General features: G+C 44.7%; 1 protein-coding gene across 3 annotated transcripts in view; it reads left to right on the plus strand.

Annotated features, from left to right (window-relative positions):
* Positions 1-1,894: 1,894 nt before the first annotated feature.
* The window catches only part of DYSF (dysferlin), a 1,254,081-nt gene continuing 1,242,261 nt past the window's right edge, over positions 1,895-13,714 (plus strand). For 2 of the 3 annotated variants that reach the window (XM_069632293.1, XM_069632296.1), the window contains exon 1: positions 1,896-2,098. In XM_069632293.1, the coding sequence (XP_069488394.1) occupies positions 2,011-2,098 (88 nt within the window). In that variant the 5' untranslated portion in view covers positions 1,896-2,010. Of the gene's footprint in view, positions 2,099-13,714 lie in introns of all 3 variants that reach the window. The other variant, XM_069632290.1, reaches the window with a different exon arrangement.

Raw genomic sequence — 13,714 nt, forward strand, 5'->3', positions numbered from 1 at the left:
GTGGTCAGTCTGGTATTCACACTTTCTGTTATTGTAGGCTGGATCTACAGTGTTTTCAGCTACAAGCTCTTCTATTATGGCTGATAGTGAAGAGGATTTTATCCCCCTTAGATTAACACTAGGCAAAGTTATTACTGCCCAATATCCCTGCTTGACGCGGGGGAAGGTTTTCGCTAAGCCGCTGTTGGTCCAACTGGATGGAATAAAAAACCATCCTACACCATCTGCAGGCTGGCCTATGGGGCCAAATATCAGTACCATCGACCAATGTCTAAGGTTGGGTCTTTGATAAATATGTAATCGTGAGGAAAATTAGACTATATATCACATGCAAGGCAAAACAAGCGGCGCTCTACGGGGCATAGTTGTGAGGAGGAACCAATTGCGATCAACCAATTCGAATTTACATTTTTTGGGGGGGAAATGTGTTGGGATCCCCCAGAGTCACTCCCACTATTCCCGTCTTCCTAGAGGTCGATGTCTGGAGAATTGGAGCACTATGTAAGTCCAAATCCTTACTCTAATGGGTTAGGGTTTGGTCCTTCCCTGGACTATGTATAGATTGGTCCTGGAAGACATTGGGCAGTCGATCTTTACCCTGGATGAAATATTCAAAGGAACCTTTTAACTTGCTAGGATTCTGTGAATGCTGGTCAGAACCTCAACTTATTAAGAGGAGCTCAAAAATACGGACTAATGAAGTGCTTCTGCATGACGAAGTATGTGGACTGCTTGCCGACATATCAAGTTATGTGAGATGTGGGACTTGCTGGGTTTGTGAGGCAGAGCCTTAAGTACGAAAGTTATCCAGACCCTGTATCCCTCACATTTTCCATGGATCTGTAGCTTACGCTCTGTCTGTGCACGATCACTCTGACCACATTACTACATACATGTGATTGGGATGTTTCCAAAACATGCCCCTCGTGATAACAAAACCGAGAATGTAATGCATTTTAATTTCTTTATTTATTTATTCGGATTGCGCAACAGCTCGGGAGCCTCGTGGCATCTTTGATTCTCCCCTCTCTACCTTGTCATCAGGAAAATTTACCTGAGGCTGTTATGTAGGTGTAGAGCTAGCAGAACGATAAAGGGCGCGTTGGCGCTGCGTGTTGACTCAAATGATGATCTGGCGGTGCACTCTGACGGGTGCATGGAGGGCAAGATTATGGTGCACTCAGGGCTGGCCTTAGGGAAGGGCAGGCCGGGCGACATCCCGGGGCGCCATGCCCCGCAGGGTGCCATTAGTCCACTGCCATGCCAGCTCGGGGGAGTCTTTCAAGGGCTCCCCGTGCTGGCGTAGTGGGAGAGGCAGGCGCACTTTTGTTTTGCATCAGCACCCTATTCAGAGGATTACCTCCCCGCTCCGCTGCGGGGAGCGAGGCGGTGTTCATTGGAATAGTCTGCTCACGCCTTAGTCAATTCACCTAGGGCGCTGCTGCCGGGAAGGCCGACCCTGGTTACACTACTTAAGCTGTATCTCATATAAAAGTGGGGCGAATTTGGGTGTCACCTTATCAAAGCTGCTCTTCTGTAACCATGAGTCCACCATTTTTCTTGATTACATTTTAACAGGGCATATCACTTTTATCTACACTATGTACCTTTTAAACCTGTATTTTAGAAGCTTTGCATGAATGTACATGAATTGTACGAATGTGTTTTACTCTTGCTATTTTAATATGTTGCGATTCTGTGAAATGTATGTTGCAAATGTTTTGATAATGCACAATGAAATTGATTGTGATTGCGACTTGATTGTGACCTTTGATGGCCCTTCTACCGAAAAAAACTCAGTATGGGACTTTCGAGCTCTGTGCAGAAAGGGTGCGTGCCCCTTTAAGAGCCGGCCCGCTGTGGCAGGACACATGTGCCAGCATCTCGGATATCGGCGGGGGTGAGAAGGCATTTCTGGCTGCAGTCGGAGCCCAGCATCGCGGAGGGCAGCCGAGGCAGCGCTTTTGCTGGCAGCCCCGGGGAAGCAGGCTGCATCCCACCGCCTGAGCCATGCTGCGTGTGTTCATCCTTCACGCCGACAATGTGCAGACCCCGGACACGGACGTCAGTGACACTTACTGCTCCGTGCTCTTCCAAGGTAGGTGGCCGCAGGCTGACAGTACAGAGCTGGGTGTGGAGAGTGCACGGGCATCGAGGCGGCAGGGGAGGAGGAAGGGGCACGGGAACAGCTGCAGCTGTCAGTACGGCGAGGCCCACTGACTAATTATACCCCGGGCTAACGTGGGCTGGCCTGGGAAGAGGGAATGCTCACCACAATAGCCAGAGCAGGATTTCCGAGACTGTGCGACCCTGCCTCAGTTCCACTCAACACAAATGGACTAGGGTCCCAACTGCAGAATGTATTTCTAAAACGCACGGACAAAGGCAAGTTGCTAACACATAAGGGAAATGAGGGAGAGTGCGATAACGTGGTTTGCCCAGGATCACATAGTAAGGCCTAGTGGGGGAAGCTAGGATGAGTACTGACATCTTTACAGTGCACTTGGCCGCAATACTGTACCGCCTCCAGTACACTTTTATGTTTTCTATGTTATACCGTGCATTTGTCACACTACAAGACGTTTCCAGACACAGTAACATAATGTGTATATTTTGACCTCAGGCTGCCTCTTTATGTTAAAACCCAGTTGAGGGTGGCCGTGGCTATCGGGTGTGGTGCGGATTTCAGCCTCCTCAGTTATTCTAAGGGTTGGGTAATGTCATGGTACCGTTTTGCTAGGCCATCTGGCCGAAGCGCACTCTACGTCCAATCCCGCGACCCAGCAGCGCTATTTATAAGTAGCGCTAGCACTTTGGGACACACCTATCAACAAGGCACGGATAAGTCCCTCTCTTAGACTCATTGCCCGAAACTGGAAACCTCTATTTTTGGGTAGAGGTAAACCCTAAGATTGTGACCCACCCTAAATTGGGCTCAGACTTAATAGTTGAATTGTTTCATATATTAACCATACGAACGGTGTGTAGGCATGAAAGTAACTATTTAAATAACATATTTTTAGAAAATTACAATCACATTCATGGGGTAGAAATGGATGTGCTAAAGAGCAAAGTGCTGCGCTTAAAAGAAATCCTAAGTGCCCAGAAACAACAGCGCAAAATGCAGAGTTAAATAAGTAAAGATCACACAGATAAAGCAGCAAAATACATTGCTACTCCATTAAAAATCATGCTGGTCTGCAGCAACATGCATGTTTCAACGCCCTCACAGTAATAGTGATCTTCATCAGGACACCTCATGAATGTGCTATTGTTCACATCATAATAGCAACTATCCACAATGCGATACAACCGAAAACCTGCAAAATTGTTTTCCTATGAAGCCTCTCTTTCATTTTATGAAAACTGTTTATTTAACAACTTGTCTTAACACTATTTGTCTTCAGCGGCAATTATAGGTCCTAGTACTGATTAACCCGAACACAAAACACAGTAACGTACCAATGTGACTACTGTTGGTACTTCAATGACTTCTGCAGGGGGATTTTGCGTATCGTGTATGTGGATTGCGTGTGCAGTAATTGTTTGCGTGTCACACCATTCTGTCGTTCACATTCTTTATCATTTTTCCCTGATGAAGCACTTTTGCATGAAACAGCTGTTGTTCGCAACATTGTATCTTGGTTCCAACCTACCGGCTCATGGTTTACATAAACAATGTTTCCAGCTGATGCAGAACTCCACTACACGTCTACTGCTTTCCTTGGGCATCCGAGACATACCACGCATGCCCTTACGAGCCTCCACTAGCTGCCCGTAAATTCAAAACAGTCTGTTTAGTCCATGTTGCAATGCTGAAAATAAGACGCATGGTTAATTCCAAATAGATTTCTCATTTTTGGTCTGAATAAAAGAGTCCAGAAGTGATTCCTTAAGAAAGGAGTGTTAAGACTGGAGGTAAGGGCTCTTCAGTTCAGTCAGACATTCTGTTGAATGACGTGTAACCATCTACAATGTAGGAAACTGAAAAACCTCTGTATTCTCATTATAATCATTTATGGTCCTAATTTACATTGCTTCTCCAAGTTTCTTACTCCTTTCTAGAGATGATACAGCGCTATTCAAAATGGTTACAGAATGCAATAAACACACCATCTCATTGACAATATATGAATATTAATTAAAAAAACGTACAGTAACTGCTGCTGTTACACATTGTGGGAGGTGGTCTCTGTGGGCTCGCAACCGGTTGTGTGGTACTCTTCACTACGCGATTCCCGAGAATCCTTCTCAAGATGACTTCCGTGCTGAAGGTAGCGGTATAGTCTTTTCACGTCTCTCCGAGACGCTCTTGTCTGCTCACGTGATCCTTTATCAAACGCGGAAGCCGACAACTCCTCGCGTCGCTTCTGTTTCAACAGACGCTCCGTGAGTTCGCTTCTAGGGATTTCAATATCTCTGCCTCTCCTAACTGACTTCTCCGACTAACTCTGTAACCTTTTGTCTCTCAAGCTCTCGTCTCCGGACTCTCCCTTCCATTCCGGTCCTCCCTTCTCTCTGGATTTCTCGCTGAGCCCAGATATCCATCAGCTTTACAATTACGCCAACCCTGATCTCGTCTCTTCTGAGATACCCGATAGCCGTAAGTGCCCTTCTATCAGAATTCCTTTCCTTCTCTCCTGATTCGGATTCTGACCCTATTATTATTTCTTGTAGAGCTCTCGTCTCCCATTCACTTCTCCCTTGAGGCCCTAGATCCATCATCCTATCCTTCACTCCTGCCTCTGCTGGTGAGACACCTTTACTGTGTCGTTTAATTACCACTCCCATTCCCTTCTTTACAAACTTACTCTGACCATTTTCCTTTGTTCATCCAGACAAAGCCTTCCTGCCTGCCTTCCACTGCCGCTAATAGAAGACATTCATCAGCTATCCGGATCCACGACACGTCCAGATTCTACCAGGGTTTTCTTCCCCATCGAGGGTTTCACTGGTGACCCTGTTCCTTCCCCTGGTTACTCCTACTCCGGGTCGGAGAGGACAGGGCCGTCCTAGGGTGGCTTTCACTGCTACACTTGGTTGTTCTATGGCGGTCTACTCGATCTGTCAAGGTGAGATTATTCACACTTTGTTTATTATTATGGGATTACGGTATTGAAACAACAGTCGAAATACAGACGAAGACCATTATGGAACAACAAATGCAGCAATTAATGGCCGCTATGCAGGCCATGTATTTAGAGGTACAATCACTTAAGCAGGACAATGTACAATTACGACAACAAGTTGCTAGAGCATTTTCTGACACTCCCCCGTCCACATTACACCCGATAATGTATGATGGCAACCCTTACAAGCTCAAAGAATTTCTTGATAGCTGTACGGTCCAGTTTACACTTAAACCTCGGTTTTCTTCCCCATCGAGGGTTTCACTGGTGACCCTGTTCCTTCCCCTGGTTACTCCTACTCCGGGTCGGAGAGGACAGGGCCGTCCTAGGGTGGCTTTCACTGCTACACTTGGTTGTTCTATGGCGGTCTACTCGATCTGTCAAGGTGAGATTATTCACACTTTGTTTATTATTATGGGAAGCGGTATTGAAACAACAGTCGAAATACAGACGAAGACCATTATGGAACAACAAATGCAGCAATTAATGGCCGCTATGCGGGCCATGTATTTAGAGGTACAATCACTTAAGCAGGACAATGTACAATTACGACAACAAGTTGCTAGAGCATTTTCTGACACTCCCCCATCCACATTACACCCGATAATGTATGATGGCAACCCTTACAAGCTCAAAGAATTTCTTGATAGCTGTACGGTCCAGTTTACACTTAAACCTCGTTTTTTCCCAACGGACAAAGATAAGGTGGGGTTTGTCATTTCTCACTTATCTGGACCCGCATTGGCATGGGCCACGCCTTTGGTTACCTCAACCAATGGAATCCTTGATTCTTATTCTGCTTTCAGTAATAGTCTAAAATCCATGTTTGGTAGGAAAGAAATCACAGTATCCTCTCAGGAAAGACTCCTTGACCTAAAACAGAGCGGACAGGACCTATTAGGGTATATCATCCAATTTAAGCAGTTATCTTCGAAATTAGGATGGCCGGATGAGGGTCTTCTTACTCTTTTTCGTAGGGGATTAAGAGATGAGCTGAAAGACGAGATTTCTAAAGTTCCTCGCACAGCCAACCTGGCAGACATGATAACTCTAACCATGCAAATTGAGTACCGTTTACAAGAACGATCCTATGAACGTAAAAAGAGCAAGGGTACCTGATCCTTTAGTGAATATTATCCGACAGGAAATAAACCACCCGGCCAAAATGAAGAGCCCATGCAGATCGGAGCTGTGAGGGGACCACTATCTGCTTCTGAAAGAGAAAGAAGAAAGACTTGTGGACTGTGCATGTATTGTGGTTCCTCTCTACACGTCTTGAAGGATTGTCACTTGGTTCCTCCACGACGTACACAAAATCCTAAGTTGGGAAACTTCAAAGCCCTACCTCAAGGGGAAGAACGGTAGTGGCTCCAAATCCTATTTCCCCATATCGAATGGGAATGTCGCTGACACAGCGACTTGCCAAACCATGGTGGTGGTATCTTTATCCATGATTCTTTCAGGACGAGTTTTAACGGGCCTACCAGCCTTGATTGACTGTGGAGCCGCACGCAATTTTCTCGACAATGATTGGGCCACGAAACATGAGATACAACTTGTATCCAAATCCATCATCACTCCCATCCAAGGAGTGGATGGGAACCCATTGAGCTCTGGCCCGATCAAGGAACAGACCGAACCGATTACTTGTATGGTTGCCAACCATAAAGAGACTTTGGTTTTTGACCTTATTAAAGCCGCTCACTTCCCTGTTATTTTAGGTCTCCTATGGTTACGACTCCATAACCCATATATAAATTGGTCAGCTGGTACTCTATTCCTAGGGTCTGAGTTCTGTGTAAATCATTGTTTGTCCCAGGAGTCTGTGGGTGTTAATATTCCTACTGAAGTGTCCAACCTTCCAACAGGACCCACCATAAACCAACTAGAGATCATCCCTCTTTGTCATTGAAAATTTCTGTCAGTTTTTGAGAATCCCATATTTCCCACTTTACCTCCTCATATGAGGGACGATTGTCATATTAACCTTCTTCCAGAACAACCCATTCCCTTTGGCAGAATGTATGTTTTGTCCCAAAAAGAAAAGGCAGTTCTAAAGGACTATCTCCAGGCCAATTTAAGTAATGGTCTAATCTCTGAGTCAGTCTCCCCAGCGGGCGCTTCTCTTTTTTTCATTCCTAAAAAGGATTCTGATGAACCCCGTCCCTGTATCGACTACCGAGGTCTCAACAAAATTACTACTCCCGATAAGTACCCCATGCCTTTAATATCTGACATCATAGAGGCAGTCCGGAGGGCTTCTGTTTACACGAAACTCGATCTCAGAGGAGCTTATCATCTCATCAGAATAGCTCCTTGGGACGAATGGAAAACAGCTTTTCGCACCCCGTTCGGACACTTTGAATATCATGTGATGCCATTTGGTCTAGTGAATGCACCAGCAGTGTTTCAGCGATTCATGGATCCCTTGTTTGTTGACATCTTGTTCCATTTCGTAATCATATACTTGGACGATATTCTTGTTTATTCCTCCAACCCGAAAGACCATATCAATCATGTTAACATAGTTCTCGGTCGACTCCAATCAAACCATCTCTACTGCAAAGCCTCAAAGTGTGTATTCCATCAGGAGCAAGTTACATACCTAGGGTTCGTGTTATCTAGCCAGGGCATAACTATGGATCCAAAGAAGGTGTCCGCAGTCTTAGATTGGCCCACTCCCTCCTGTGTTAAAGACATTCAGCGATTTTTATGCTTTGCGAATTTCTACAGGAAATGTATCCCCTGTTTTTCTGAAATCATTCTGCCCATTACACACTTACTAAAGAAGAACGTCACATTCTCCTAGAACGAAGCAGCCCAAAGTGCCTTTCAAACTCTGAAAGAAATTTTCACTTCTTCCTCTATTTTGATCACCCCTGATCAGACCAAGCCATTTATCGTGGAGACTGACGCCTCTCAATACGCATTGGGAGCTGTGCTGTTACAACTCTCTGATCAGAGGGAAGAAAGACCAGTCGTGTATTTGTCTAGGACATTCAACGCAGCAGAACTGAATTATTCAGTCCTTGAGAAAGAACTTCTAGCTATTAAGCGGGCCTTCGAAGAGTGGAGACATCTACTGTTGGGATCTTCTTTTCCTGTCAAGGTTCGCACCGATCACCAAAATCTCAGAGTACTCCAGAATGCCCAGACCACCAACAGTAGACAAGCTCGCTGGGCCTATTTCTTTCTCCCCTTTCAGATCAAATTCACCTTTCTTCCTGGAAAACATAACTTAAGGGCCGACGCTCTTTCTCAAAAAGATTCTCCAACTTCTAATTTCTGTACTGAAAAGATGTTCCCCACAGCACAATTTATATCAGTCCTAACTGATGTTCTTCAAGAAGTACTGACAGCCACTAATCAGAACAAATTCCTATGTGAAGAAATTGCCGCTAACCATCAGCTCACGGAAGAGAGGGGCCATTATTTTCGAGGAGCTCAAGTTCTGATTCCCACTCCTTCCTTACAACAAGAAGTTCTACAAATGTGTCACGACTCCCGAGCAGCTGGCCATCGAGGATACGCCTCAACCTTGGAGCTCCTTCAATGACATTTTTGGTGGCCAGAACTAAAGGCAGACGTCCGTGATTATGTTGCAGCCTGCACTATTTGCTCTCAGACTAAATCTTCTAGGATGTCTCCTCTGGGCTTACTTTCAAGGATGCCTATTCCTGACCGACCTTGGCAGATAATTTCCACCAATTTTGTTTCTGACCTACCTTCTTCTGAGAATAAAACCACTATCATGGTCACCATCGATTACTTTACCAAACTGGCGCATTTCACCCCATTAGTGAAACTTCCTGGAGCAGCGGCTATGGCAAAGATCTTTCTTTCCGAAATCTTTTCTCGACATGGACTCTCTGATACCATTGTATCGGATCGAGGCCCCCAATATACCTCTCTTTTCTGGCAGAAGGTATGTCACTTTCTGGGAATCAAGAGAGCCTTAAGTTCCGGATACCATCCCCAGACTAACGGGCAGACGGAATGCTTAAACCAAACTTTGGAAGGATATTTGAGATGTTTCATCTCAGCAGCCCAGGACAATTGGGTCGAATTGCTCCCATTTGCAGAGTTCGCCTACAATAACACCAAGCATAGTGCACTTCACACCAGTCCTTTTCATTGTTCCTAAGGTTATTACCCTTCATTTGTACCTATCGTTTCTATTCCTGCTACCTGTTGCCCTGGGGTTGACAGCCTTATCTCGGATATACAAGAGGGTCAGAAGCTAGCCAGACTATCACTTCAAGAGGCTCAAGATCGGGCTAAGAGGAACACAGACAAGCATCGTCGGGCAGCCCCTAATATCCTCCCGGGAGATTCTTTTTGGCTGGCATCCCGATTCCTTCCCCGGCATCTTGTCCCTTCTAAATTATCTCCCAGATATTTTGGACCCTTTAAAGTCTTATCCTGGGTTGGGTCTGCTGCAGTCAGACTCGCCCTACCGACTTCCTGGTCTCGGATTCATCCAGTGTTTCACTTATCTCAAATCAAGTTGGTCATTCTGGACCGTTTTCGGAGATCGGGAACCCCTCCTCCGCCTCCGGTCTTCACTGCTACTGGATCTGAATATGAAGTGGCCAATATTTGTGACTCTCGTTACAGGAGGGGTAAACTGCAGTTTTTGATAAATTGGAAAGGCTATTCACCTGCTGAACGCTCCTGGGGACCAGCTTCTGGAGTTCATGCTCCTAAATTGATTCAACGGTTCTTTCTTTTTCATCCAGGTAAACCGGGTTCTCCCCCCAGGAGGAGAGGGTGTACTGTTACACATTGTGGGAGGTGGTCTCTGTGGGCTCGCAACCGGTTGTGTGGTACTCTTCACTACGCGTTTCCCGAGAATCCTTCTCAAGATGACTTCCGTGCTGAATGTAGCGATCTAGTCTTTTCACGTCTCTCCGAGACGCTCTTGCCTGCTCACGTGATCCTTTATCAAACACGGAAGCCGACAACTCCTCGCGTCGCTTCTGTTTCAACAGACGCTCCGTGAGTTTGCTTCTAGGGATTTCAATATCTCTGCCTCTCCTAACTGACTTCTCAGACTAACTCTGTAACCTTTTGTCTCTCAAGCTCTCGTCTCCGGACTCTCCCTTCCATTCCGGTCCTCCCTTCTCTCGGGATTTCTCGCCGAGCCCAGATATCCATCGGCATTACAATTACGCCAACCCTGATCTCGTCTCTTCTGAGATACCCGATAGCCGTAAGTGCTCTTCTATCAGAATTCCTTTCCTTCTCTCCTGATTCGGATTCTGACCCTATTATTATTTCTTGTAGAGCTCTCGTCTCCCATTCACTTCTTCCTCAAGGCCTTAGATCCATCATCCTATCCTTCACTCCTGCCTCTGCTGGTGAGACACCTTTAATGTGTCGTTTAATTACCACTCCCATTCCCTTCTTTACAAACTTACTCTGACCATTTTCCTTTGTTCATCCAGACAAAGCCTTCCTGCCTGCCTTCCACTGCCGCTAATAGAAGACATTCATCAGCTATCCGGATCCACGACACTTCCAGATTCTACCAGGGTTTTCTTCCCCATCGAGGGTTTCCCTGGCGACCCTGTTCCTTCCCCTGGTTACTCCTACTCCAGGTCAGAGAGGACAGGGCCGTCCTAGGGTGGCTTTCACTGCTGTACTTGGTTGTTCTCTGGTGGTCTACTCAATCTGTCAAGGTGAGATTATTCACACTTTGTTAATTATTACGGGAAGCGGTATTGAAACAACAGTGGAAATAACATCTGCAGACACAGTGCCACTTGCTTCTTTCTTCATTCAATTTCTCAAACCTATGGAAACATATTTTTTCAAAAGGAGTTTTACACGATCACATTTGGACCAAAGACAATAGCTGCTCATCTATGTTATGTGTCTCACTGATGTACAGCATGATGTAAGTGGAAAAACTCTTTACATGCCCCCCACCACACATTTCAGTTGGAGTAAGTTCATCAGGAACCTGGTGTAGTCTGTGTCTGTTTCTTTTTTACATTTATTTAACAATTATCTCAAAAACTCCTCACATCTTCATTTAAGCAATTAGCAATTTCTCTAAAATAATTTCTAAAAATGTAGTCAACTTTACAGCTTATTACAAACTTTTTCCAATTATCTAAAAAAACTGCTTCCATCTTCATTTAAGCAATTAGCAATCTCTCTAAAGCAATTTCGAAAAATATAGTCAACTTTACAGTTTATTACAAACTTTTAACAATATCTCAAAAACTCCTTCCGTCTTTATGTAAGCAATTAGCAGTTTTTCTAAAATAATTTCTAAAAATGTAGTCAACTCTACAGCTTATTACAAACTTTTTTCCAATTATCTAAAAAACTCCTTCCATCTTCATTCAAACAATTAGCAATTTCTCTAAAACAATTTCTAAAAATGCAGTCAACTTTACAGCTCATTGCAAACATTTTCCAATTATCTAAAAAACTCCTTCCATCTTCATTTAAGCAATTAGCAATCTCTCTAAAACAATTTCTAAAAAGGGTTGTTTCACTTACCGCTGTTTCAGTTTCTCATTCACAAGGTGCCTGGTAACACATGGTTCAGTATACCTGTAGTTTTGACTGTATGTTGGGGCAAGAACTTCAGGAAGTGGGGTGGCCAATTATAATGTACTATGGCGGGGCAAAACAAGACGCATTGGTTTGTTGCTGGCACTGTGGTAGCAAGTGGGATACCATAGCCCCCCACGCACTCCAGCACTGGGCCCCACAATCTAGTGGGCCCCTTATCACGCCCCTCGCCGATCTGGGTCAGTTTCATGGCATTCAGTCTTGCCATGGTATGTATTCTTTCAGCATTTGCCCTTTCTGCCTCTACAGATTGCTACTCAGGCTGTATGCGAGCGGCCTCTCACTTAATACTTTTATAGATTCACTTCTTTATTTTTTTCCCACTATTTGTTTGATATGTTTTTTATTTATTTATTTCCTGTCATGCACAACCCGCCAAGCGGCTCCAGTGTGCATAATCCTTTGTGCAGTTTTTTTTAAAGTAGGAGACTTTTTGAACATTTTGCCATCCCCACCTGCCTTTTGCTGTATGCATTGCAGAACTTGCCTGACATTCTCCTGCCATTTTGTAACATGCATTTTCTAATATATTTTTCATTCCTGGGATGGCTTTGCCCACTGTCATTACTTGCAATGCGTAAAGTATTGTAATAGTGGGACAAGCGATTAAAGTGCAAAATAAATTGATAGCGTGATTATCGAGTGCAGTTCCTAATGATGAGCCGCTCCGCTAACAGGCCGGATCTAGGAAATACCGCAGCATTGGAATGGAAGGTAGTCGGCCTATCCCTGCGACTTGCCTTAACTTATTCTTTCGCAACCCGCCTGATCTACTCAAGATGCCTTTTAACATTTGAAATCTATATCTGTTTAATACATGGCGTGAACAAAAAACTGGGCATGGAGTGTGACAGCGGACTGGAATCATCGGTAATTGGACCTGCCATAATGTCAATTTAGGCGGATGCAACTATCCAATAACAATCAGTTCATTTTGGGAATCACGTTTCAGTGGAAGCAAATGGAAAGTACCAACTGGCGACTTGAAAGTAATGGGTTGGCAAAATAACGAGGGCAGCCTAAGGATTTGTGGGGCAGAAACATTTGGTTGTTCAGATACTCTGGAATGATTGGTAAATATTCTATTTGTAAAAAATAGCAATAATAAAGAGGTTTAGGCTTGGATTATTGGGCTATATCTAAATATTCTTACAATGGTTGAGGCACATTTGTCAGGCCTAAGGTTTCTATGTGCAAACTACTTTTTTTTACACAAATCATACTATTCCATTTACAGTGTATAGTCATGCAGGCAATTTGAAGCACCTAACTTAGTGTATACAACCGCGAAATTGATGTAGAGAAAAAGCAAAACAGTGCACACCAGTAGTACTGAAATAGCAATTGGTGAACGGTACAGCTACATTTACAACGTATGCAAGGCACATCAAGACTTGGACATTTCTTTAAAAAAACGATTTATGCTTCACCGGTTGACATGTTCTGGTGGTACACAGATACATTGTGCATAGTTTCTGCAGGAGATTACATAAACTCATACATGAATAACATTTTGATTGACAACAAAGCAGTAAGGCTTAAAGGGATTTCTTAACTGTTTAATAGTGCAGGGCATGCCGCTGCTCTTCTGACACAGAGGCGGGCCATAAGGAAAATCAAGGGGAAATCACCATGGACCTGATTCATGGAAATATTTACGCAGAAAATAGGGTACTTCCGTGTGCAACTGTGCGCAAATCTGCCTTCGCCGATTCATGGAATCGAATGCGCAGTGCTTTTCATAGACTTGCGTGGAGTTTGCGCTGGCTTGGCAAATCAGTGCGAGCTGTCGCAGGCCTTCCGTGAGACTCCAGGCAGAGCATGGGCGTGGATTGCGCAGAGGGATCGGAAGGGGGTTGAAGACCAAAAATGGGGAAAAACTTGCGAAGAAGTGGGCATTCCGAGTGACGGATGCAAGCAGTCCCTTGCACGTCCACAATTGTACAGCAAGAGACATATTCATGGATTCGATCGCGCAACCTCTCGGCTGGGAAATG

This window comes from Ambystoma mexicanum, chromosome 6q (genome assembly GCF_040938575.1).
Source record: "Ambystoma mexicanum isolate Mex_15411 chromosome 6q, UKY_AmexF1_1, whole genome shotgun sequence".
Taxonomy (NCBI): Eukaryota; Metazoa; Chordata; class Amphibia; order Caudata; family Ambystomatidae; genus Ambystoma; species Ambystoma mexicanum.